The sequence below is a fragment of the Panthera tigris genome, chromosome B4 (genome assembly GCF_018350195.1).
Source record: "Panthera tigris isolate Pti1 chromosome B4, P.tigris_Pti1_mat1.1, whole genome shotgun sequence".
Classification (NCBI taxonomy): Eukaryota; Metazoa; Chordata; class Mammalia; order Carnivora; family Felidae; genus Panthera; species Panthera tigris.
In genome coordinates, this window is record NC_056666.1 from 12,506,067 (window position 1) to 12,532,783 (window position 26,717).

At 46.8% G+C, this 26,717-nt stretch overlaps 1 protein-coding gene and 1 long non-coding RNA gene across 8 annotated transcripts in view; one reads left to right on the plus strand and one right to left on the minus strand.

Annotated features, from left to right (window-relative positions):
- The first annotated feature begins 1,167 nt into the window (after positions 1-1,167).
- LOC107179559 lies at positions 1,168-26,062 on the plus strand. Of its 2 annotated transcripts, XR_006219631.1 has the most exons (10): positions 1,168-1,937; positions 5,627-5,732; positions 6,864-6,971; positions 7,241-7,792; positions 16,017-16,134; positions 18,049-18,140; positions 21,378-21,535; positions 24,153-24,385; positions 24,896-25,044; positions 25,534-26,062. It is a non-coding gene; the product is annotated as an uncharacterized LOC107179559 (long non-coding RNA). The 2 variants fall into 2 exon arrangements; XR_006219632.1 differs by lacking the exons at positions 5,627-5,732; positions 6,864-6,971; positions 7,241-7,792.
- Positions 12,484-26,717, minus strand: part of FRMD4A (FERM domain containing 4A) — a 614,651-nt gene continuing 600,417 nt past the window's right edge. For 5 of the 6 annotated variants that reach the window (XM_042991088.1, XM_042991087.1, XM_042991091.1 and 2 more), the window contains one exon: positions 12,484-13,063. In XM_042991088.1, coding sequence (XP_042847022.1) covers positions 12,961-13,063 — 103 coding nt within the window. In that variant the 3' untranslated portion in view covers positions 12,484-12,960. The remainder of the gene's footprint in view (positions 13,064-26,717) is intronic. The other variant, XM_042991090.1, reaches the window with a different exon arrangement.

Sequence of the window (26,717 nt, forward strand, 5' to 3'; positions counted from 1 at the left end):
AATAGGAAACAGGATTGATGGCAGGGCTTCTTAGCGTTAAGTGCTTCCTTCTGGTGGCTTCTGGACCTGCTCTCACACTTCAGGTTGCCTTGGGTTTTGACCTCAGTAAATACTTTAGAAATACAACTGTCTTTTTATTTGAAAGAAAGGAATAATTTATTCTGAGAGGAAGCAGCTTAGAAAAGACCACAGCAAAGTGTTTCGGAGTCTTTGGTAGATTTGAATTCGGGGATTCCAATCACTGGCTCCTTTTCAGCCACACAGTCACCCCTTTTAATGCTTCTTAACATAGAAGGTGGAAGGTGGGAGAACTTTGGGGGGCAGTTCGAGTGAAAGGGGAGCGTTAAGTTTCAGTGTGGCTCTTTCCTTTGAATCTTGAAGATGTGCCTCCCCTGGGATACTCCCATGAAGCCCCTTGCGGACTAGAAATGCACGGTATGGAATCATACCGCGAGTCTTGAACTATAAGCACTTTCTCACGGCATATTTATGTAAGAGTTTCCAGCTGTCCAGAGCGTCAGGAGCCAGCGCCGGTCCCCGAGGGTCGCTATGGGAACACTGTTATGGCAACTGGTTTTCATCACAGACTGCGCAGCTCGATTGGCTGAATTATAACCACACGCCAGTACTTCGGTGGTTAACGGTGTCCTTAAAGTCTTTTGAAATTTAAAAATAAGTTCTGGTGGTGGGGAATATCCAGGGGGACTGCAGTGCGGCTGGCGGCAGCCATGCGGTGTGAGCTGACCCATTCAAGATTTCGGAGCCATGCTCATTAAAAAAAAAAAATGTTTCTTACATTTACCAAAAACAGTCTACTATAAAAGCTTTGATGACTTACTTATTTTTCTCCATTGTGAACTCCAGGGTCCTTTGTACAACTTGCTTGAACTAATAATCCATCGTGATTACTCTATTGAAGCAGGCCGCTTGGTTTTGTGGAGTCTCTCCTCCCCACTTTCAGGCACCAGCTTTGAAATAATAGCCTTCTCGGCTTTTCCTCACAGCATTCAGGCTTGGCACGAACTTTCACCGTGGAGAGCAGCTAAGAAGTTTGGAGCTCCTTTTTGAGTATTGTCAGTGACCCTGATCAGAAGCGTTCACCAAGCTTGTGCCGGCAGTGGGCGAGTGTCATTCGCACAGCCCGCCCCCCCCCCCCCCCCAGCCCCCGTGCCTTTCTGAACTCCCAGGTTGACAGCTCGCCCAAACCAAAGTGCCTTTCCTCTCCAACTGCTCTTCCTTAAGCGCTTGGGAGAAATTGCCAACCATGAGCGTTGCAGTCTGAGCCTGCCTTAGAGTTTCTGTTGTCCTGTGAGGTAGGACAGTTAAAACTTGGAACTTTCCCGACCACCACTCAGAGTAAACCGTACAAGCACATAGGTACCTAAATGCATAAATAATTGAAACAAAAGCACTTACAGAGTCTTCTCTTGTATTTCTTTTAAAAACATGGTGGTGGTGACCCTAAACTGGTTGACAAACCCATTAATAATGCCTTGTGACTGGCAGTTTGAAAACCACCGATTAAAAGGAAGTATCAGTTAAGGAAGAAAATGAGCTGGCAGATGAATTCAGAGCAAAGGGACTCTAATTTTAAAAAGTGTTTTAACCCAGAACTGCTCATGTATAGATAATTTGGATTTAAGAGCATAGTTATCCTAGTTTAACATAATAACAATACATTATTAAACATATTTAGGAAAATTTAAAAGTTTTTAAATATGGAGGTGTAGAGATCACACTCTGCGTTCAAGGTTAATGTGAAGCATAGAATTTAGAACCTTTTAAATGCTAAATCCTTCTGAAGCGGTAATTCTTAGATTTCAAATGAAGAGTCTGTCCACCAAGGGGAGAAAAACCACAACACTGCATATGATTGCAGTGTGGATAGATGACCACCTTATGCTGGCTGTCAGTTGTGTAAAGCAAGATTAAACAAGGTATAAAATAACTGAGAACCCAGAGGTGGGGTTGGGGTAGAGAAAGATGCGGAGTCTAGTATGCATCAAATATCTGTTGAGGGTTTGCTTAGCCCTTTATTTTTAATTTAAATTCAAGTTAGTTAACATACAGTGTAGTATTGGTTTCTGGAATAGAACCCAGTGATTCATCACTTACCTATAAAACCCAGTGCTCATCCCGACAAGTGCCCTCCTCTTAATCCCCATCACCCATTTAGCCCATCCTCCCACCCACCTCCCCTCCAGCAACCCTCAGGTTGTTCTCTGTATTTAAGAGTCTCTTAGGGTTTGCCTCCCTGTTCTCTGTTTTTATCTTATTTTTCCTTCCCTTCCCCTGCGTTTATCTGTTTTGTTTCTTAAATTCCACATGTGAGTGAAATCATATGATGATTTGTCTTTCTCTGACTACTTTCGCTTAGTGTAATACCATCTAGTTCCATCCACGTTGCAAATGGCGAGATTTCATTCTTTTTGATCACTGAGTAATATTCCAGTGTGTGTGTGTGTGTACGTATATACGTGTGTGTGTGTGTGTGTGTGTGTGTGTGTGTGTACGTATATACATGTGTGTGTGTGTATAGAACACATTTTTTTCCATTCACCAATGGACATTTGAGCTCTTTCCATATTTTGGTTATTTTATTTATTTAAGTTTATTTTGAGAGAGACAGTGTGAGTGGGGGAGGGGAAGAGAGAGGGAGAGAGAGAGGGAGAGAATCTCCAGCAGGCTCTGCACCTCAGCATGGAGCCTGACTTGGGGCTTGAACGCAGGAAAGTAGGATCATGAACTGAGCTGAAACCAAGAGTCAGATGCTTCACTGAGCCACCCAGGTGCCCCTTGGCTATTGCTGATAGCACTGCTCTAAACATTGGGGTGCATGTGCCCCTTCAAATTAGCATTTTTGTATCCCTTGGATAAATTCCTAGTAGTGCAGTTGCTGGGTTGTAGGGTAGGTGTATTTTTAACTTCTTGAGGAACCTCCATACAGCTTTCCAGAGAGGCTGCACCAGTTTGCATTCCCACCAATAGTGCAAAAGGGTTCCCCTTTCTCCACATCCCCACCAACATCTGTTGTTTCCTCGATCGTTAATTTTAGCCATTGTGACAGGTGTGAGGTGGTATCTCAGTGTGGTTTTGATTTGTATTTCCCTGATGAGGAGTGACATTGAGCATCTTTTCATGTGCCTGTTGGCCATCTGGATGTCTTCTTTGGAAAAGTGTCTGTTCATATCTTCTGTCCCTTTCTTCACTGGATTATTTGTTTTTTGGGTGTTGAGTTTGATAAGTTCTTGATAGATTTTGGATACTAACCCTTTAACTGATATGTCATTTGCAAATATCTTCTCCCAATCCGTTGGTTGCCTTTTAGTTTTATTGATTGTTTCCGTTGCTGCTCAGCCCTTTAAAGATTATTTCCCTAGGCTCAGGTAGGGCTAGATTGCATTTCTTTTAATGTAAAATTTTAAGCAAAGTATAACACAGAGAAAAAGGTACAAATCAAGAGAGTACCATATCATGGTAAGTCTTTCAATGTGAGCATCTCCCAAAGTAATTAGCACCTAAGTCAGGAAAGATTATGTTATTAACACCCCAGAAATCTCATGCCCCCGTCTAGTCCTACCATGGTCCTAGCGTCTAACATCATTACAGCAAAACAAAACAAAACCTCTACTGCTACATAATATACATACCTTAAAATTTAAAGTATATGGTGGATTTAGAATGTTCAGAGATATGGGGCCATCACTAATCTAAGTTCAGAACATTCCGTCACCCCCAGAAGAAACTCTATACCCATTAGCAGTCATTCCCCACATTGGTTAGTTTTGCCTGTTTGTTAATTTGCTCATCTATAAATGGACTCAGTATATTTGACTTACTTTATGTTTGATTTCTCTCTTTTTTTTTTTTAATATTTGAGAGACGCAGCATGTGTGTGAGCTGAGGAGGGGAAGAGAGAGAGGGTGAGAGAGGATCCCAAGGAGTCTCTGTGATGTCAGTGTTCAATCTGATGTGGGGCTTGATCCCACAGACTGTGAGATCAGGACCTGAGCTGAAATCAAAAGAGTTTGATGCTTGGGGCGCCGGGGTGGCTCCCTGGGTTAAGTGTCCGACTTTTACTTCGGTCATGATTTTGTGGTTCGTGGGTTCGAGCCCTGTGTCGGGTTCAGTGCTGACAGCTCAGAGCCTGGAGCCTGCTTTGGATTCTGTGTCTCCCTCTCTCGTGTGCGCACTCTCTCTCTCTCTCAAAAATAAATTGAAAAAAGAGTTGGATGCTTAACCAACTGAGCCACCCAGGTGCCCCTGTTTCTTACAGTTTCTAATCCTCATTCTCATTGTGTATGGTTCTGGTTTGTTCATTCTCATTGCTACATCCCATGATTTATCTATTTTACTGTTGTTAGACATTTGAGTTGGTTCTAATTGTTGTATGAATATTGGGTATGCATCTTTTGGTGAATATGGGTATACACCACGGTGTGAAATGTCTGGGACATATGTACATACTCAGTTGTACAGGATACTGTCAAGGAATTTTCCAAAGGACTTGTACCCTTGACACTCCCACGAGCAGGATTTGAAAGTTCCAGGTCCTCCACATCCTGGCTACACATGATATATCCTGTCATGCTTGTTTTAGCCCTTCTGGTGGATTAAAATGGTATTGTATTGTGGCTTTAATTTGCATTTCCCTGATGACAGATAAAGCTGAGCATCATTTTTACGTGCTTACTGGCCATTTGGATATTCTCTTTTGTGAAGTTTTCTTTCCAGATTTTACTTTTGTCCATTTCTTCTATTGAATTGCCTGCCTTTTTCTTACTGATTTCCATTTCTTTGTTCTGGCTATGAGTCCTTTGTTAGATTTATGTATTACAGATACTTCTCCCACTCTGTGGCTTGCCTCTGTGCTGGGTTACTTTTTATGCGAAGGGGAAATAATTTTATAACTAGCTCAGATGTTAACATAATCTTTGTTGGCTGTCTTTGCCAGATTTTATATAAATCATATGTGTCAGTCATCTTGTAATTTTTTCTCTTGATGGATGATGTCATCATATTGGTGTGCCTGAAGAGTATAGGATTTGAGAGAGAGGAAATCTAGTGAGTTTTTGTATTTTTGTTAAACTTTAGTTTTATTAGATTATTATTTAAGACTTGGCTATTGTTCTTTTCCTTTGCTGTGCAAGTTAAGATGCGTCTATGTGTGGTGTAGACACTGCGGGTTGCTTAGCCTGCTCTCATTCTCCTCTCTCTGCTAATAGAAGCTTCATTTGTTGAGAGCTGCAGTGTGCATAATTAAAGCTACTTGCTGATTTATGACTCTTTGAAATTAGGGTTGGTTATGTGACATGTTCTGCCAGTAGCCCATGTAGGAGAGGTCTGTTGGGTGGGAATTCCAGGAAAGCTGTTGCTTTTCTAAGAGAAAGAAACAGACTTAGCCGGCAGACATCTTCTGCCCATCCTGTATTCCTTTCTGGAAAGTGCTCCTGAGTCTCAGAGGCTTTTCACTGTCCTGCAATCATGACGATGAGAGATAGGTGCTAAAAATGGCAGAGTTGGTCGTGGGTGGTGTCGTGGGGTCAATGTATAAGCCTTGGGCTGCTTTCTTAGGTTGTCCAGAGAAAGACCGATAGGAGATGGAGATCTATTTATATTTACGCAGGCTGAAAAGTTCCATGATTGGCTGTCTGCAGCTAGAGACCTGGGAGAGCTGATGGTAGAAATTCCAGTCTGAGTCCAGATGCTTGAGACCCTGGAAAGCCAATGGTGTAAGTTCTAGTCTGACGAAAGGAGAAGACCAATACCCTAGTTCAACAAGTGGGGCTGAGAGAGGGAGCATGTGTGAGCGTGCTCCCCATGCCTTCAACTGATTGGACAAGGCCCCCCCACACTGCGAGGAGCCATCTGCTTTACTGAGTCCAGTGATTCAGACATTAATCTCCTCCAGAATAATGTGTTTTTTTTCCCCCCAAGTTTATTTATTTTGAGAGACAGCGCGCGTGCTAGAGGGGCAGAGAGAGAGGGAGACAGAATCCCAAGTCGAGTGTGGAGCCTGAGGAGGGGCTCAAAGTCACGAAACCATGAGATAATGACCTGAGCTGAAACCAAGAGTCAGACACTTAACTGACTGAGCCACCCAGGTGCCTGCATCCAGAATAATGTTGAACCAGACATCTGGGCACCCTGTGTACCGGCCACGTTGACACAGTTATGCATCACAGCGGTCTTCCTTGTGGCCTCTTGTTTTATGAGAGGAGTATGGGGTAATTTCCCGGTTTAGGGTGTTCCCACATATGTTGCTGAATTCAGCCCCTAAGAAATACAGACATTACTCAGATTTCTTGGCTTACAAAATCAAGACTTGTGGCAGGTATGTGACGGTGCTCTAGGGGTGTGCCTGCCTGAGCTGCAGTAAGGTGAGGCTTTGCCACATCCTGGTAAGACAGAAATGCACCCGTGTTCCTGTGCGTGAGTCTGTGGATATGGGCCCGGGTCATCTCAGCTGCAGAAAAGTCCTTAATCCAACTGATGTTAAAGGCAGTTCAGAGACCACCGGGTGCTGGAGACCCAGAGGAGTGCTTCTGGCCCAGAGGGACAATTCTGTCACCCGGCTTATTAGACGGAAGCATCTAGCTCTTGTCTCTCTCTGGTGTTTATCCCCAGGTCTTTGTTAGAGTAACAAACGGCTTTGAGAGGGAAAAGTCCTAAATACTTGTTACTGATGTGAAAGATACTTGAGAAGGTACAGGCTTGTGACTTCGTTATTTGGGGCAAAATCAGCTTTGATTCCCATTATGAGTCTGGGACTCACATTATGCCCACGTGGGCCTAAAAGGTACTTGTGGCTTTTTGTCCTTTATCCAGTTTTTTAATAATTTTTTTTAATGTTTATTTTTGAGAGAGAGAGACAGAGCATGAGCAGGGCCACCTAATTGCTGAAGGAGGAATGGTTCCGTTTGGCAGTTTTCCACACTTGGAGAACCAGCACTCGGAGATCACTCGGAGAGGTAGGCTTGTGCCGCCTCTTCTGGGGCCTGAATCCCGGTTCTGCGGGTCCCGCCAGGTGCCTGGGGCGCCGACTGGGTCCTCTCCTTGAAGGGTTGACTCCCTGCTCCACAGAGCACCTCCTTCATGCTTCTAGGTCTTAACCTTCCCCCACCTTTGTTTCCCTGCCCTGAGTGGTAGCTACCACTGACCGAGCCTGCTTTCTTATTAGCACCTTCTGGTGTGTTCTAGAATGTACTTTTTATTTTCTCCCTCCCTCCACTCACCATAGAATAGAAATCTCTGCGGGCCAGGGATTCCACACCTCTGGTTTGCTGCAGACGGGAGGTGAGAAGGAATGAGCGGATGGTCCTCCAGGGGTGATTGCAAGACTTTTGGATGATCCCAAGATTTTTGCCTGAGCCCTGGACGGTTGGAGTTGCCCGTGGCTGAGCCGAGGAAGGAGACGGTGGAGCAGGTTTGGAGGGGGAAGATCAGAGCGTGAGCTCTGGCCATGCTAGCATGTTAGATCATCTCCAGGTGGAGACGTTGACAGGAAGATGTCCAAGCTCGGGGACACGGCGATAAACACAGGTGTCGTCAGCCCCTACACGACACTTAAAACCGTGAGAGCAGAGGCCAGCTACCGGAAGAGTGGGGGACGGTGAAGGGGAGAGAACAGAGCCGCGACGGGCTGATGCCGGGGCGCCAGGGAGATGAAAACTACCGAGGAGGTTGGAAACAGGAGCCCCGACTGACTGTCGTGAGCAGGAAAACCCGGGAGGACGCCGTGTGCTGGCATTCCAGAGAAGGATGCGAGGGGACCCACTGTGTCGTGTAGCCGGTAAGTCATGTAAGATGAGAACAGAGAATTAACCGTTGTATTTGGCACTGTGGGAGCCGTCCTTGACCTCGACAGGAATTAACCTCTGCATTTGGGACTGTAGGGAGTCGTCCTTGACCTCGACAGGAGTGGTTTTGGTTGAGTGGGGGAAACAGAAGGTTGATGGCAGCGGGTTTCATAGAAAACGGATGAATGAATGAAAGTCCAAAGGAACTCACTTGGTTGTAGGGATAATAGTTGATGGAGAAAAAAATGGGTTTCTGATTAAAAAAAAAAAAAGAAAATCTTGGTGCAACTATAAATGTATGAGTTCTGTCAACTCACTGGTTAGTCTCCTGCGTTGCAAGCCAGGCCTTTCAGGTCCTATCTGAAGAGGCAGTGGCTGGGCTGGGCTCGGCCTTCGCGCAAGGCCAAGAGGGGGAGCAGGGTTTCCCCCCTTCTCTGCTGCGTCTTCCACCGGCCGGCCCCTCGGACCAGGCCGGCAGGGAGATCCCGTTAGACACACCTCGATTTCTCCTCCTCTGGACTCCTTTTCAACTCTTCCTTCCGTCTGCTTACTGCTGGGCTACCTCGTTTCCCCTCGCGCAGTGCTTGTGTGCCTGTGTCTCATCTGTGTGCGTGTGAGCTGGAGAAGAGCTGGATTCCTCCCCGACGTGCAGTGAAGGGCCTCTGCTCGCCTTCACCGGTGGTTCTCCGACGCTCGCTTTAGAGAGAATCTTAGGCGTGAGCTTTTTTGAACTAGTATTTTGGGAGGAAGCGGCCGCAGCCCTGGCTATTTTTAATGCTTTCTACTGGGATTTGTGGATGTTTGTGTTCTAGTAACCAACATAATAGCTGTTTGGAATTGCTTTGTTAGCACTGTGAAAGGGGAGTGTGCGCGTGTGTGGTGTAAAAGGTGGGGAGAAGCAGGAAAAGAAATGTTCAAGTCCTGTCTTCCTGCGTGCCAGTTGCTTTCGTGGGATGGTCAGAGCTGAATGACGAGATGCTGAATTTATTTCCCGAGCCGTGACCTGTGTACATGTAAAAGACTTACAGAATACCTCCGTTTGTTTGTTTGACGTTAGTGATGATTATCTTGAGATATACAGGCCCTGGTTGCTTTCCCAAGGAAAGGCTTAGGAAGTGTAAAATGTCCTCATGGGCTCACCTCTGACGTGCTTCACTCGCCTCCTCTGGGGATTGTTCATTTCTGGCAGGCGTTAGCTCGCTCTGGTGGCAAATGCTTCAGCAAGAGCTTTCCGTCCAGGAGGTGTTCTTGGCCTCCGGGCTTAGTCTCCTGCTGGTGAAGAGACGCACATCGGGTCAGGGGACCAGGGATGCAAGGGCAGTGCGGTCTCTACGAAAGTCGGCCAGTTGCCATTTTGTCCTTCAGCAGGGGGCTGGCTCTTTGCGCCTGCGGGCCCAACTGGCTGCTGCATCGGTGACGTGATGTAGATGGTGGTGACAGAGCGAGAGCTGTGGTGTGAGTGCAGGGCCAACAGCAGTGCTGGTGAAGAGCCTGAGCATCCTGCCTGCCTCCCCGATGGGTCCTGTGCCTCCTCCACAGACCCAGGGACCACAGAGAGACTAAGGATGGCCCAAAGTCCGGATTGCCTCAGCGTTGGTTCCGCCATTCTGTGGGGACAGGACCCAGGCCCGGCACATGCTGCGTATGGGTGACTACTTGTAAGGAACAGTGAGACACATGCTAACGTAGCAAGCATCCTGCCAGAGACTGACCTCTAACGTCTAATCCTTTTTGGTGGTAGGAGCACATCACTGAGAATATGTCGTCTTTGTATAATTAACAAGGCAATTAGAGAAACGGAGACTTAGCCTCTACGACACAAACTGAGCTCTTCTGTATCTAGCAAGACCGTGAGGGTATCTATCAGCTTTAGATTGACTTAAAAGAAAAAAAAAATCCGAGGAGGACAAAGGCACCTGAATTACAGATTCCCGGAGCCTGTTGAAGCACGGACCGGTTAGAAACAAAATCTCCGAGAGGCAGCCAAGATCTTTTCATTTTGAAAATGCTTTAATAAGTGTTGACAACACTGTTCTGCAAAATGTAAAGGTACTATACAAATTCTTAATACAAAAAGAATAAATTAAAAGCAGATTTCTTTTTAATTCTGCAACTTTGTCTACAACATACATCCTTTTCATTGATTACAGTTGAACAGAATCCAGTAAAATCATTTTACATGCTCTACAGTCAGTTTCAGGAGCAACCTAATCCTTTCTCCCCATTATTAAACTAGAGTCCATTTTACACAACGTGTAATAAACTATTGACATTAATGTATATGTAAAACTTTACACCTAGTTAACTAAGCAGTAACTGGTCATCTGATAGCACCTGGAGGGGGGTTTGCTATATTTAGAACTAACACTGAATGAAAACAAATCGGGATTTTAACAGTTTCAACACTCACCTGCATATAATAAAACAAAACAAAAAAAATCCACCTGTCTCACAACAAAGTCTGATGTAGGTGTTCCCAACAGTCTTCAGGCTAAACAGGCAATTTCTTACACGTGTCCCAAGAATCCAGTAGGGGCTTATATCAGACCAGGGGCTTTATACTCCATCTTACTTTGTTTTAAAGAAATCGGGATCTGGGAAGAGCTTGCAAGTGCTTGGACAAAATAGCTATTGTTTCCCACCACACTGGTCATGAATCATGTCGGTCTCAAAGGACTAACAGTATGTACATTTTGTAGTAACTGAACGCAGCTCAACAGTAAAACCTGTTTGACTTAATCTCCGTCTTTACTACCAGACTATAATGGTGTTTGTTTGAACTGGATTTCCCTCCCACCCCATTCCTCGCTGCCTCCTGAATCCAAAACCCAAGCGTTGAGGAAGAATTTTCGTCTCTCATTCCTCATAAACCCAACTGGGCTCAAAGCGTGATCCGATGGACGTCAGACCAGATTTGAAACTACGGTACGTGGTCACCCCGCAGCCACGTAACCTTGTCACCTCCTCGGTTTCTCTCTTGACTTGCCCTGCTGCACACAGTTCAGTTTGATTATCTGTGTGTCACTGGAGAGAAAGAAAGATGGCCCGGTGCAGAATATTCTGAATGGGGAAGGAAGAAAACCTGCGGGCTGTAGCTCTGATTGATCATCAAAATAAGGGCAACGAAAACCCCGTCCCCTCCCTCCCCACGATCACTTCATGGCATTGGAACCAATTTTGTTTCTCCTGCAGGGTTTCCCCAGAGGTTTTGTGAGGATGTCCCTTTCTCCAGCTGTTATCACCACAGAGCTGGTGTGCACGGAGAGGGGACACCGGGCCCTCAGTTGCCCAGAGCGGTCCCAGCCTCAGTGGGACCCCACAGTGCTTTCCAAGCTACAGCAGAAGGAGAGCACTGCCACTGAATTCATTGTAGTGTCCATCCTACCCTCCTGGTCTGGTAGAGCCTCGTTACTCTCGGATTACACATACATTAAAAAAAACCAAAGATTTTTCTTTTTACGCTAAAGCTAACTGTGGTTCTGTTTGCCCACAAAATTACCCCACCCCGGCTCCTGTCCCTGGCTGTCAAAATGCCTTTGCAATAGGAAGTCATTACAAGTGAGAAAAAGCGTCCCCTCCCCCGCCCCCCCCCCCCCCACCTGTGCCAGTAAGCACAGCGTACCCCCTCTGTGGAGACCGTGTTTGTGCCATTTGGAATAACCCAACGAAGAGTGTGCGCTCATTATTATAAAAGTATTTTTGAGGCCTTTGAAGATAGATGGCTTTCCGGTTGTGTATTAAGCAGAGCTCAAAACACATGTAAACGTGCAGCTCCCACACACCTTTTTTCGCTCTTCTTTCTTCCTCTCTTGGTGTCTGCAGACGAATGTGGGTACATCAAGGTAGCTGACGAGGCTGTAGGCGTACGGGCCCTCTGGGAGCAGGGACTTTCTCCCCCTTCTCCCCCCCACCCCTGCTCTGCCTGAGCTGAGAGACACGGGATAAAAATCTAAGGGCATAGTTGGGTTCTTTGAATAAGTGACACGTTGGTAGCCGGGTGCCGAGGGAAGTCGAAGTCGGATCTGAGCTCTTTGTCACACAAGTGCTAACAAATAGAAAATGAGCCACAAGGGTTAGAACACTCGAATGGATGGGTCTGTGCTTTTCCCTTGGTTTCCCGTAAAAAAGAAAAACGAAACACCTTGTGCAAAACAGGACACTCTTTTACTGGTGGTTTTAATGAGAGAGAAGCGCTTGGCGATCACCACCTTCCCTTTCCTACAGATCCCAAAAGAAAAGCAGCTTTGTGTGGTGGGCTCGGACGGGAAGCCCCGCCCCCGCCCAGACCAGGCGGACCTGCTCCTCCCCGTCCACACTCCCAGGGATCTGGGGCAGCAGCTGGGTTAGCTCTCCGGGCTCTGGCCTGAGACAGTGGGTGGGACGTGGGAGAGAGGGATAGAGAGGGGGAAACCATTGACGTGTGGTGGGCTTGCACTTGTGATGAGTAGGAGCCGTTGAGAATTTAAAAGGTTTCACTGCAGAAAGAATGTCTTCCCCTTGGCCCCTCTTTTTTGTTTTTTTATTTTTAATTTTTTTTTTTTTTTTTTTTTTTTTTTTTAATCTTTGGCAGCATAGAACTGATTGTGATCCTCGGATGCATCTCTGACATGTTAAGCTTCCTTTTTCATTCTCCCCCTCCCCCGACAGCCACTCCCCCCTCCCCCCCTCCCCCCCACCCCCCGGGACTATTTCAAGTGTCAACGGAGTCCCATATTCCCCCCGCGCGAGCGAGCGAGGCATCCTCTTCACTGAGTGCAGGCCGACCGTAGCTTCATCGTCTTTCTGGATCACCCTGTACTCGAGTCCCCTTTCCTGTTCTCTTCCAATGCCACCTGTCCACAGGAGTTTGATGTCCGCTACCTTCCCTGATGGCTCCCGGCCTGGGGGCTGTCACGGCAGGGGGAAGCCACCAAGGTGCCGTTGAGGATTGGCGCCTGGCTCTCCGTGGGCAAGAGAGCCAGAGGACACACAGTGGGACCGGAACCTTCCAGAATGTCTCCTCAGTCAGGTTTTTGAGGGTGAAGGGAATGCGGAGACGGGAGAAAAAAAGTGCTGAGGGCCGAAGCTGGTGCAGGGTGACAGTGCGTCTGGGTAAGGCAAATGAGAGGCAGTGAGGTGATCTCTGAATGGCGTTGAGGCGGTCAGATTGAGGCCGGCTGGCTCACACGAGGGTCCCGGGCTTGGCTTTTTCCTGCCCGTACCACTGGACGTCGGCTAGTTCTGGATAGAGGGAGGAATCCAGGAAACAGCTATCAGCGTAGCTCCTGCAGGGAAGGCAAGGAGAGGGGGTGGTTAGGGGAGAGCGAGGTTTAGGGGTTCAGGAGTTCGTGCTCAGTTCGGCGGGGGCTGATCCTGATGGGTAGTCCTCCCTGTGCATGAGGAACTGGGCCTAATTCGGTGCCGAGTATGGACGAGGTGCTCACAAATGGGGGAAAAAATGCACACCGAGGAGACCGAAGCCTTGAACGCCCGTGATGGAGCAAAATGGAAGCAGTGGTTCTGAAACTGGGCTGCGTGCCAGAATCACCTGGGAACTCTCAAGGGTACTCCTGTTCGGGTCCTGCCCTCAAGATGCCGGTTTAGCGGGTCTAGGGGCGAGCCTGCGCCGTGGGAGCTTCCAAAGCTCCCCAGAGCTGGATTCCACGGGATTCTTCCTCCCGCAGCACAGCTGCTTCGGTTCTGCTCCAGGAGGCCTCAGGCGTGACCATGGGTTTTTATTCTATCGGAGAAGCACGTTCAAAATGTCAGGCTTCCCGATCGTGAAACACGTGGTATTTTGAAAGTGGTTTAGTCTTTGAATCAGTGCTCTTTACTTTTTATTTTCAGAGAGAGACCGTGCAAGCGGGGGAAGGGCAGAGACAGAGAATCCCAAACAGGCTCCGTCCTGCCAGCGCAGGGCCCGACGCTGGGCTCAATCCTGTCCTACCAACGGGGAGATCATGACCTGAGCTGGAACCAAGCACTGGACGCCTGACCGACTGAGCCACCCAGGTGTTCCCCGTCGGTGCTGTTTAAGTAACATGCATTGTTTTCTGATTATCAAAATGCTTGGGAAACATATAGGCAACTAAACTGAAAACAAAACACTTCTTAAAAAGTTGTCATGTACGTTGAGAAGTAATTTTTACATATAGTTACACAGATATACTAAAGCCAATAATCATTTCTGGGAAAAATAGCCCCTCTCTCATCCCAAACTGGCTCCTTCGGGGCAAGATAAAGGTCAAACTTCATGTCCATGAACATGGCCAAGGGGTAGCATTGCTAGGCAGGTGCCCAGAGGCTGGCTCAGCAACTGGGAACAGCCCCTGCAGCCTGAGAAGGTGAAGGCCTCTACTCAACCCCCACCCACCCGCCCAGTGCTGGCTGGCATGGCTCAACTCTGTACTCTGTTCAGAAATGACACAAAGCGGCCTGGTGTCGCCTGTGTGCTCTTTCCTTTTTCTTAGCGTAACTCGTAGTACCTTCTGAGATGTTTGTACGGACTCCTACAGGGATGGAACTGTGGGCCTTGACCCTCCAGCTGCTGAAGCCACATTCCTGTGAATGATGTTGGTCTGTGATGCCCGGTTAGTAGCTCTGTGTTTTTACTGCTGGATTTTCGAGGCTGACACCCCATCTTAGGGTAGAAATCTCTCTTTGGAAACACCACGAGGATTCTGCATGTGTGGCGGAAGCTGATTTCCTCCCCTGCTGCTGGTGCTGCTTTATGGGTGGGGATGTGTGAAGAGACCCTAATCCAACATGGTACAGGGAACAGTGAGTTTAAAGAGCAGCCCCATGAGCCAGTTTGTAAGAATCAACAGTTGAACCCATTTTTCTGTTCAATTCACTGACCTCTCTAGGAATAAAGAGCTGAAGGCATTGCGGATTTTGTAAATGTTTGTCATCAGGCTTTTGAAACACTGAAAGGGGCACCTGGGTGGCTCAGTGGGTTAAGCATTCGACACTTGATTTTGGCTCAGGTCGTGATCTCATGGTTTGAGAGATAGGGTCTTGAGGAGGGCTGTGGGGAGCCTGCTTGGGATTCTCTCCCTCCCTCTCTCCGCCTCTCCTCTGCTCTCTCTCAAAAGAAACCAACTTAAAAAAAACAAACATACCATGAAAGTTGGAAAACTCAAAGCATCTGTGGCTCACTGTGGCCTTTAATGGGAGTCCTGGGCCTGGAAAGCCTGAAATACAGTGGGGTTAATGCTGCTTTCAGAAGCAAAAGTGCCATCCAGGCCCATAAGATGCTGGCCACGGAGATCTGTTCCGACATTTAAGTGGTAAAGGGCTAACTCGATCGCACCCATCCTGCAAACTCCCTCCCCAAGCTGACAACACTGACTCTTGCCATGGTGCCTGAGGGACTGAGAAAGTGTTTCCGGGAAAAGGTGGCATACAGTGGCCCACAGGGGGCATATAGTGTTTTTTGGGGGGACGGTCCCTCCCTAACATTCGTCCTGGTGGTGCCCTCCACTCTCCCCAGGGTGGGCAAGCGGGCCAAGTCGAATCTACCCACCAATGTCATGGTTCAAAGCAGGGCAGAGGCCCAAGCCAGGCCACGTGGCCCTCACACCCGGAGGATGGGTTTCCTCCTGAGAAGGCAGTTCTTGGTGGGAGCAGGAAGCAGAAGGGGAGCTAGAGAACCAGAAAGCTCCAGCTCCCTGTTGCCCAGAAGCACGAGACCAGCATGAGCCTGTAAAACGCATCCGTTTCTAAAAGAACAGCTGGATCCAAGCTGTGTTTCTGGAAGTTGGAATAAATTCAGGTTACCTGCTCAGCCAGCCAGAGAGAAGACATTTGCCTTAATCCTAAGGAGCCTCCCCCCTAGCTCTTTGCTCCTGGCAAGAATGACCTCCCTGAAGTTTGCACGTCAAGGAACTGGGCTTCGGGATAGTTCCAGGAGGAGACCAGACAGAGCATTTCCATCTCAAAGACACAGGGGAAGAAGGCAAGTTTCTCCAAGAAGGATTTTGTTTCTTAAATCCTGATCTTTTGAAATATCTGCAAAGCTTTTGGAGATGAATAGGGGGGTTTGGGGATTGGTAAGAAACGATGGGGTGGGCTGTGAACTGTTTCCAGAGCTGTGTTACTGTTCCTGTAGAGCCTGGGTTTGTAAGACGGGGGATGCTTGTCTTTAGTTCCTCAAGGAGTGTGGATGCAACTTGACTGAGTAAAGTCAACAAGCTTTAAAATTTAAAATGTAAAATTTAGTTGAATTTTGGTTGACAGTTTGGTGGCGGCCGTGGGATCCAAAGAGGACTTCAGCCAGCTTCGGGGACAAGAAACAGAGACCGTGGTACCTGCAAACCCCTTGAGTTCTCTTTGTCACCATCTCTGAGGGCCCTGGGTAAGTACCTCTCGGTTTTGAGCTCTGCCCTCTTGGCCTTAAGCTCCCCATCGAATCGGCTGCCCGGTCCAGCGGTAACATTCGGTTTGGACTCCCAGGAGGCGCCGGGCGAGTCCTCAGCCCTTGCTTACTCTGCAACCCCAGTCCAGGGCCTAGCCGCTCAGCCTGAGCTGGCAGGTGGTTCCACCTGGAACCTGAGTCCCCAGCCCTCGGCTAGCCCGCAGCGCCCACCGTTGACGTGCGCTCGTTCCGTCCACAGTTGTGCGCTGGGAACCACGGGTGGTGCGCACGTAAAGCCTTGTCACGGCCAGTCCGCAGTATCCTCTCCTTGCTCACTGCGGGTCTGTGAGCGTGCACATGAGGTAAAGGAATAATAAATCTGTTGTTAATGGGCAGCTCAGAAACCAGAGCTGGAAAGTCGGTGGGCACCTAAAAGCTGTTAGAGCGCGTGGCCACCCAACTCGACCGTTATAAGCTGGTTACGGAATGGGCTAGATGGACACTAGGTCACCCGCCAACCTCAAGAAAATTTGCACCCAGTGAGGTACACGGTGGAACACCCCAAGATTCCCAGCCCAGCGGTACGTCCCTCTTAACTATCAACTTGTCTCTGACAAACCTAAGGCTCAGGCGACGAAATGAGATCCTCCGGTTCCAAAGAATTGAGTGTGCCCCCTCCCGGCACAACTGCTTTTATGTCTAAGAAGTGGGTCCCAGAAGCTGTACGTGACTACAAAGATGGCAGGATGTTCATAAAGCAAGCCAGAATCACCAGGGCTGTTGTGTGAAAGGACTGCCTAAAATGAAACCGGAGGAAATGACACGGAGAAGCTCATGCCTGTGTCCTCAGGAGAAGGGAACTGAACACTGGACCGATTTCCTGGAAGGGCCCGATTTACGGGAGACTGAGACTTCTCTCCGGCATAGTGAACGTCTGCCCGGAATGGCTCCTGTCCTCAAGCCAGTGAACTTACTGTTGGACCACGGACGCTGCCAGGAGAGACCGCCTTCTCCAAAGTACAAGACCACTGTGTAAGGATAAGGCGTGGACAGACGAGCAAGTTTCACAGCAGCTCGCTTGCCACCCACGAGACGATTCCGTGCAACAAGGGACACCAGGTCATAGGTCAGACAAGTAGGGCAAAGGCTGTCCTCCGTGAAGAGGACGTTTCCCACGAAAGGCACACTGTCAAACAAAACCCAAGTCCGCGCCCTAAGTATTCGGCGCTCTTGGGAAGACTCTAAAGATGGGATCCCAGGCATCTCAATGCTCTAAGGGTGACCCTCACCCCAAAACCCCAGTGGTTTTATGCTAAAAAAAAAAAAAAGTTACGGTCTCTCATGCACACGGACCGGCAGTATTGGAGACAATTTGGAATTGCAGTGGTCATTACAAGGAATGTTCCAGTTAGACAAGTTCCCTCATTTAAGAAGTGCACTTGAACGCAAGGGTTCCCAAATGAAACAGACAGAACGGGTTACCTATTTCAGTCAGCATGCAGAAGCCTCCAGAAGGCTTCAAGATCCCCAAACTGCTTCATTGGAAGATTGATTGCAAAAGGGTAATGGAAAGTTAAAGACCCAAGAGGTACCTAAAATGAGACCATATGACTGCCAGGACTCCTGGAACTCCCCTTTCTCCACCTCTACACCCGAATCCTCAGAGTATTAATCCTCTGTCTGAATGGTCTTTCCACCCGGAAGAGACTACATGACCACACTCACACCAGTGTGTCAGAGGAGGGCCCCCACACAGGCCCCTCACAGGATTGACGGGATTCTGAGGGATTCTCTTGTAACCACTACCAGTCATTCCTGGAACAGCTAAGGGGAAACTAAAATTAAAGGGACCCCTTGTCAAGTTCTGGCAGATGCACAAGTTACACTCTGTACTTTGAACCCCACTTGCTCCAGAGCCCACAGATGGGAATCCTGGAAAAAGAAGGGTGAGAATCCTGACCTGAGTTTGCTCTCCCAAGTTACCGTGGCCCACTCAAGAGAGGAAGGTAAGAGTTCACGTCCCTTCCTTCCCAATTCCAGACCCACAGCTTACTGACCCTTTCCCTCCCAGGGGCAGCTGTTGCCTTCCTGTGTCCTGGGGGCTTGGCTTGGCAACCACCGCGTTGGGAACCCCAGTGTGTGGTCAGGCAGAAATGCCGGTTGAACTCCATTTCCGGTTGGGGTTCCAATGCTTACTGCCAGTGCTTGGGAATGGGCGGTCTTTGTTCTGGTCATCTTTGGGAGTGGCTCCAGATCTCGAGAGTAGTGTTCTTTGTGCCCTCTCTGAGGACACCTTGTGTGTCCACGGTGTTGTCCCATACTACCAGGAATATTTATGGTTTGAGCTCAAACCTGACAAGATACGATTTTAAGTAGCTCTATGGTCAGAAGTTGGCCAAACTGAAAGCGCATAGTCGCCATCAGAGCCTAATGGCGATTTCTTTGGGAACTTTCCCCTCTAGGCCAAAATTAAACTATGTACCCAGAGGTAAAGAAAAACATTCTGAAGCATTACTAGAACAAGCCAGAGACAAAGGTGTAAATGTAGAACATTATGAATCATTTAATTTCCATGCTAGTTGAAGATTTCCTTGATATAAAGAAGCAAACCAAAGATAATGTAGCTGGATGGGTGGGTTGGCCTGTGTTGCAACCCACTTTCCTGAGGAATTAAAAACAGGGGTCCCTGTCTTAGAACAAATCAAGTCTTGATCAGAACAAAGGTAGCTGTAGTAGCAATGCAAATCCCACTTACCATTTTTACCAATTTCCACACCTTCTCTATTCATTTCAAAAGGCCTGCAGGTATTTTAAGAGATCTGGATTTAAGAAACAAAGCTCTTCTTGGGAATGTTCTACTTGCAGGAACTTCGCTGATAGGTCCTCTCTTTGAAATGCAAACTTCAGGGAGGTCATTTGTATCAGACAGGGGTTGGGGTGGGGGGCGGAAAGCTGTTTGGAACTTAGGCCAATGAACATCTGAAATGTCTTTGCTACAGATGCTTTGGCTGTCTGAGCAGGTAACCTGAAATTATTCCAACTGTTCTGTTAGTAACGAATGACTTTTGCATGATCATACTTGTCTCGTGGCTAAAATTTAAAACAAAAGCGATTAGGATCTCTATCCATCTATGTGTCTAGGGATCGATGTTGTAAATGCGTGACATTTTTCTGGCTCTGGGCGGTATTGCTAAACTTAATTTGTAAAAGAGTTTTAATTAATTTGCTTAAAGAGAAGTACTTATTAAATGACGTATTCTAAAACTGTCACAAATAGAAAAACAACACACATATTTTCCAAGTTCATGTGACCTAGGATAAATCCTCAGTAAATAAAGGCTCAGGTTTGTAGGTTTAATTAAAATAGTAATGTCTTCAGAGTTATCAGCATTAAATATAATGTAGGAAACAACTTTTATTCTACCCGTGTTTACTAGTTATTTAAATTCGTGTCATCTCTGTTACAAAATTTGTTAGCCAGAAAGATAGCTTGAGATGTTGGCCAGCTGTTTAAGGTCTTGAGAAATTTTCATGACTAACATAAACATAATCATTAAGAACAAGTGAACAGATACATATTGGTCACAGTCTAGATGTTTTTCACTGGGTAGAAGCTTTTTTTGTCAACAAACTGCCAGTTTTGTAGCAAAAAAATTATATGCAGACATCATCCCTACATGTGGCGCCTCCCCCTGTTTTGCACAGTGACCTTGGAAGTCCTTTCCCTGGCCACGTAGTCCTTTCTCCACCTCAGAGGCGGCTTTGCCGTATCGTCCTCAACCTCTGGGACTAGTAGAAAAGACTAACAGCATCACTCAAACCCCATTAGGAAAATTCTGTGCCACTTGGGAATTTTCCTGGACCAAGGTGCAGTCACTGGTCCTTCTGAGTCTAAAGATTGATGTGACTCTTAATGCTTCCCCCCACCCTCCTGTGCCTTGGAGGACTCGTGGTCCGCTAAACCTCTGAACTGCCTTTCTGCTCGGAAGGGACTACATGACCATAGCCAAAAGTCTGCCCAGTTACTGGCCTCAAACGTGGGCCTCTGTACGAGTCCTTCTCAGAGCTGACAGAACTCAGGGCTTTTCTGGGAACCTGCTACCTATTAAACAGCCAATGGGAAACTAAAATTGAAATTTATGGAAAGCCTTGCCCTGTTCTGGTAGCCACCAGGGCTGTACGCTCTGCTTGCTTAGGAGGACCCTGCAGGGGCGGTCCTGGTGAAGTGGCAGAAGCGGGCAAAGGGTGGGGATCCTCACCAGAGGCACCTTTCCTCAGTCTCTGCTGTGCCCATTTGAGAGACGACTGTGAAATTTCATATTCCCTTCCTTGCCTTATCTAGACCTATTACTCCCCAGGGACACCTGTATTCCTTTTGGCCGTCTTTGGGAATGGCTGTGCATCTCTCAGGAGGGGAGTATGCTTTGCACCCTCTTTGAGGATGCCTTTGCATCCATGGGTTCATACTGCCAGGAATATTGAGTGTCCCACCTGAAACTGGACAGGACATAGGAAAGGATTTGTAAAATAGCTCTGTGGTCAGATGTTGGTTACATTGGAAGCTGACATTCAGAGCCTGACAGAAACTTTCTTTTAGATCTTCCCCCCTAGACTAAATGGAACTACGTACCCAGAGGGAAAGAAGACCATCACAAAGATCAGCAGCTCTAAATTAGTAGAAACCTAATGATTTCCATCTTAGAGAAAGATCTCCCTGAGATAAAGAAGCTGAATATAACATAACAGGATGGGTGGGTGAGACTGTGATGTCACTCAGGCTGCAACCCAATTCTGAGAAATTAAAAACTGTTGTCTTGGGGTGCCTGGGTGGCTCAGATTGTTAAGTGTCTGACTATTGATTTTGGCGCAGGTCACGATCTCACAGTTCGTGAGTTCAAGCCCCACATTGGACTCTGTGCTGACGGCATGGAGCCTAGCTGGGATTCTCTGTCTGTCTCTGCCCCTCCCTACTCGTGCTGTCCCTCAAAAATAAATGTTAAAAACAAACACCTGTTGTCTTGCAACTCAAGTCTTTGCAAGAACAGAAATGTAGCAATTCAAATGGAAGCAATTCAAAGCCCACCTATCATTCTCACCAATCCCCAAACCTCCCCTTATCCATCTCAAAAGGCTTGTGGGTATTGTAAAATTCTGGCCTTAGGGTAACAATATTCCTTCTTCACCGAACTTGTGTTCTTTCTCTGTGCCGTAGAGATGGAAGTGTTGTGTTTGGTTTTCTCTAGGAATCAAAGTTGTTCTCATCAGAAGGGAAAAACTGTGGGAGAGTGGTGTTCTCCAAGGTGGAAAATGTTGTCTTCACAAGTATCAGTGAAAAGTTGAAGTCCCCTTGACTCACCCTTTTACCAGAAGCATGATGTGAATGTGATCCTCTTATAAATGGGTGAGTTTTACAGTATTTCACCTGTCTCGTGGCTAAAAATTTCACACACAAGTTCTAAGATCTTTGTATCTGTGTCCATGATCTTGTAAGTGTATGTGTGCCTGTGATACACGTGGGATCTTCTCTGCCTCTGGATGGTACTGACAAAATGAATTGGTCAAGAGCTCTATTTATTTGGCTCAAAGACAAACAAGGGCTATACAGATGAGGTACACTCTAAGAAGAATAAATGCTAGCCCAAATGTTTCTCAAGTTCACGTGGTCTAGGGTAATCTTCGGGAAATGAAAGCTAATTTCAGTTGCTTAGTTTCATTACAATAGGCATGTCTTTAGAATTACCAGTGTGAAATACAATACTCCTTTACTTCCTAGGTTAACTAAAAGTCAAATAAGCTCATGTTGTCTATTACGGAATTGGCCACAAAAAGATCATTTAAGATGACAGTCAGCTGTCTAATGCTCATGAGACAATAGGAGTAATCTAAAAATTAAGAACAAGAAAATTAAACAGAAGGATGATAAAGGTTCATAAATGAACTTTTCAACAATAGTTATGCTTATGGGTCAGTCTGCTTAAGAAATAGTCTCCAGGGGTCACCAGGTGGCTCAGTTGCTTGAGCATGTGACACATGATTTTGGCTCAGGTCGTGACCTCACTGTCATGAGATAGAGTCCTGTGTCGGGCTCCATTCCAGGCACAGATCCTGCTGGAGATTCTCGCTTTCTCCTCCTGTCCCTCTCCCCTGTGCTCTCTTTCTCTCTTAAGTTTGCAAAATCTTTTTGGTCACTTGAAGCCTGAAAGTTTATAGTGAGCTAAGTTAAGGATGGACTTTCACTGACTCATTTCCAAATAAAATACTAAAGTGTTCATTACTGGACACAGATTTATCCACTTTTTACAGAGGCCATAAAGATATTTGGGCCTATTAGTACACCTGTTTCAGGCCATATGGAAAAGTTTACTATGAAGAAGAATTTACTTCTAGAAATCATGAAGTGTATTTGTAAGTTTGCAAATCTACAGAACGTTAGTGTAAGAGACCATTCACGATTGCTAATAGTTTTTACTAGAAATGAAGAATTCTAAGGGTTAAGAATTCTCATCAATACATGTAATTAAAATTACTTATAAATAATAAAAAGAAACAAGTGTGGATGAAAAGTAGGCAAGTGAAGCAAAATGACTGGTTGCTCTTAGCCAACTTGACCACATTCTCAAATTACTTCCCAAGATTCTTTTTTCTACAAACCACCTACCAATTTTTTGTTCCATGGAACAAAATCTGAATGGATCTAAAAAATTGGTAGGTGGTTTGTGGAAAAGGAATCTTGCAAAGGGAATTTGATATGTGGTCAAGTTGGCTAAGATGGGAATGGATTTAAGTTTTTTAATGAGGGTTTTTTTTTTTTTTTAATTTATTTTTGGGACAGAGAGAGACAGAGCATGAACGGGGGAGGGGCAGAGAGAGAGGGAGACACAGAATCGGAAACAGGCTCCAGGCTCCGAGCCATCAGCCCAGAGCCTGACACGGGGCTCGAACTCACAGACTGCGAGATCGTGACCTGGCTGAAGTCGGACGCTTAACCGACTGCGCCACCCAGGCGCCCCGAGGGGTTTTTTTTAAATGTTAATTTTTGAGAGGGAGAGAGACAGAGTGCAAGTGGGGGAGGGGCAGAGAGCGAGACACACACACAGAATCCGCAGCAGGCTCCAAGCTGTCAGCACACAGCGTGATGCGGGGTTTGAACTCCTGAACCGCGAGATCATGACCTGAGCTGAAGTCAGACACTCACCTGACCCAGCCAACCCCGTGCCCCAATGCGTTTTATCATCCAAAGCACACGGGTGCAAAAACAGAATTTGGTTTTCTCTTGAAAGGACTAAGTCTTCTTGGACATTTGGTCTGATTTTGATAAGCAACTGTAAAAGATTTACCCTTCAAGTAATCGGCCTGGACAGCCAAGATTTTGTGTTGTAGCAAAATAATTTATCGTGCTTCATGTGGTCTTTATGAAGTCGTCCATTACATAAGAAAACCCAGTCTTCTCACTAGTAAAAGAGCTACGTTTTGTTCACAACTCTGTCACTTTGTCTATTTGCCTTCATCTACCTAACCAAAGTGACAGGATGTTAATGAAGTATTCTTTCATAATGATCTGTGATCCTATTTAGTCCTGTGTTCAAACCTGTTGATATTTAGACAGTTTCTCGTAACCACATTCTCAAGGGTGTCTTCCTGACCTTAAGGTAACTTTGAGATTTCCCTAGAAATTTGAGATTTTCCTAGAGTGTCCCTGGGAAATCCCAAAGGATTTCTCTCTTACCTTAAAAAAAGATGCTATACTAATTAGGTTTATTTGCTGTGTTAAACTACATGGGAAGCATTGTCAAATACGTGATAAAAACCTTATTAGATTATTTGTATGGATCATATTATTAGTATAAACAGTCTAAAATTGTATGAAGTGTCTAGAAATCTGATATGGCCTGGTATAATATTATTCAGACATCTAGTTATTATCTTTAAATTGTGTGTATCACAGAAGTAACCAGATTTCCTCATCAATTCCGTTATAGTGAACTACAATCGGAACTTTAGCATTTTGTCATTTACAGACCCTTGATTGTTTTACTCTGATGATTCTGCAAAACTGAAACGCATGGAAAGAACCCTACCAAGAACTCTGGACCGCTGACATTCCTGCCAAATTAGAAGGTGTTGAACCTGGGGTGCCTATGTCACAACTGAGGAAGGCTCCATCTGACTTTGGGTCCAGTACAAAAGCCGGAGACCTCAAACTCAAATGGACCAGCAAGAGAGGTCGACTGCTTCTTCCCAAGATGGGGGGGTAAGAAAGTTTCTTTCCTCGTTTGCTTTCTGATCATCTTTTACCTAAGTCTTACTCCCTGAAGGGTCTTCCAAGATTTTGTCCACCATTTTCCTTGCCCTGCCCTGAAAAGGTAATGTGCTTGTTCACATAGCTCAGGCCACTGTAGAGAGAAAGGTGATCTAACCTCCAAAAGACTGGATTTCCCATGGTGCTTGTGATCCCATAGTTCTGCCCGTCACAGACTTCTGCCTCACTCCCACTGCTTCGGTTTCTCCGGGCCAAACCCAGCCCCTTCTCCGTCACGTCACAGTCCCCGGTTAAGAACCTATGACCCAGGGGACTTTGCATCCAGGCTCTATCCAAAGACAGGGACACAAGGGAAGGGTAACCAAATAAAACCACCTGTGGGGTCTACAGCCCCTCAAGTTTTACTGGCCTCCGTGGTGGTGCTCTTGGGAGTCCCAAGCCTTAGACTTAAATAAGCATTAGCATGAAGGATTCATATTCAAAGTTTGCTTCCCTTGACAGAAACCCCCCTAGACAGGAGTGAGAGCAAATGAGGCTACAATCAGGAACCTCTCCTGCACTCCTGAAGATGTTGCAGAATCCGTCGCTAAAGCAAGAGCCGCCTACCAGTAATTCCTATGCTCTCTGCCGAAGTCGTTCTTGATGCTAAGGTAGCCCCTGATTATCGTTTAGCTGAGCAACATGAGGGTGGCCCCATGGCCACCAGCACTTGCTGCACTGGGATAGATGCTTCTGGGGGAGCTGACACGCGGCTACACCAGATCACTACACAAGCCAGCTGACTTAAGAAAGCGACTCCTTCAGTGGGGTCTTCCTTTGGTTTGGGTCTTGGGGACCACGGCTCCAAAGTGCACTCGAGGGGCGCCTAGGGGGGCTCCGTTGGTTAAGCGTCCGACTTCTGCTGGGGTCATGATCTCACAGTTTGTGAGTTCGAGCCCCGCGTCGGGCTCTGTGCTGACAGCTCAGAGCCTGGAGCCTGCTTTGGATTCTGTGTCCTGCTCTCTCTCTCCCCCACTCACGTGCACTCTCTCTCAAAAATAAACGTTAAAAATTTTTTTTTAAATGCGCACTCTAGACAGTGGGCACGATCCTGCTATAATGACAGTCCTCTCTCTACCTTTTTTTTTTTTCCTCAAAAGGTTTCAATCCATGTTCGCAGCCATTAACCACCTAGCAAATAATCCCCCTAAGAACAGAACTTCAGAAAAGGAACAAAGAGAATGACCAACGGAAAGAACGAACCTGATGTCATGACCCGCAAATACCACACAGACATTTGGCAAAAGACCACGAGAACTCCCGAGCTTTAGAGGGAAGCGGCCCTAATGCCTTAAGTTGGGATCCCATCTCTCAGGCTGAGAATCGGATCAAAAGGAGGGACATGTTGAAAACAAGAAAATAGGCCCCAAATGGAGTCACTCACGCTAAGGTCCACGTCACCGAACTTCGGCTCTCTCAGAAATGGAATCTTAAACCAGTCAGGGCGTCTGCCTGACAGACCCCTGCCATTCCCTAAAGGAAAGTGACTTGGCCATATCCAACCGATTTTTGTCTAGTGTAGCCTCCTTGTTCCCTCTCCCTCCTGGCTATAAAAGTCTCATTTTGCCTAGTTCCTCTGAGCTCCTTTCTTCTGCTAGACAAGAGGCTGCTTCATTCATAAATTGATGAATAAAGCCAACAGAATCTTTCAGATTGCCTCAGAGGAATGTTGTTTGCTTTCTTAACACCATCTCCCTCTCCAAGGCTAAGCCCCTGTTTTCCTAATCCCCTATCTGCCACCTCGGAACTGTTCCTTACCTCATGCTACCTTACCTTTTAGGTGGAAGTCTGGCTCCTTATCTACAGCAACATGGTATTTACCAAACAAACGCCCTGCTTGTTCATGCATCTGTGTTTTTGCCCCTGCAATGGCCCTTCTCCAGGTCCCTCCACCCCAGGCCGTGGAGGTGGAGGCCAGGTTCAAGAGGTATGGCCCTGGAGCCAGGGTCCTCCCCTCCCCTTGGAACTCTGGCCTCCAGCATGGTTCCTGGAACATAGGATTTTAATTTTCTGGTTACATAAGCTTACAACTTTTTATCCACTTCTGAATGGTATCCTTATCTTTTTAGTTGACCCTTGCAATGCTATTTAAATTTCAACGTCTTGTCTGCCAGTTAGATTCTGGTCCCTGGTAACCGGACCCAGACAAGGTAGCACGGGTTTTATGGCCACCATGGCAGTGCTGTGCAAATTGGAATGTGCCTTGGATTGACCCAGGGGTCTCGTTGAAATGCAGACTCAAATTCAGTAGGCCCAGGAGTCCAGATTTCCAACGAGCTCCCAA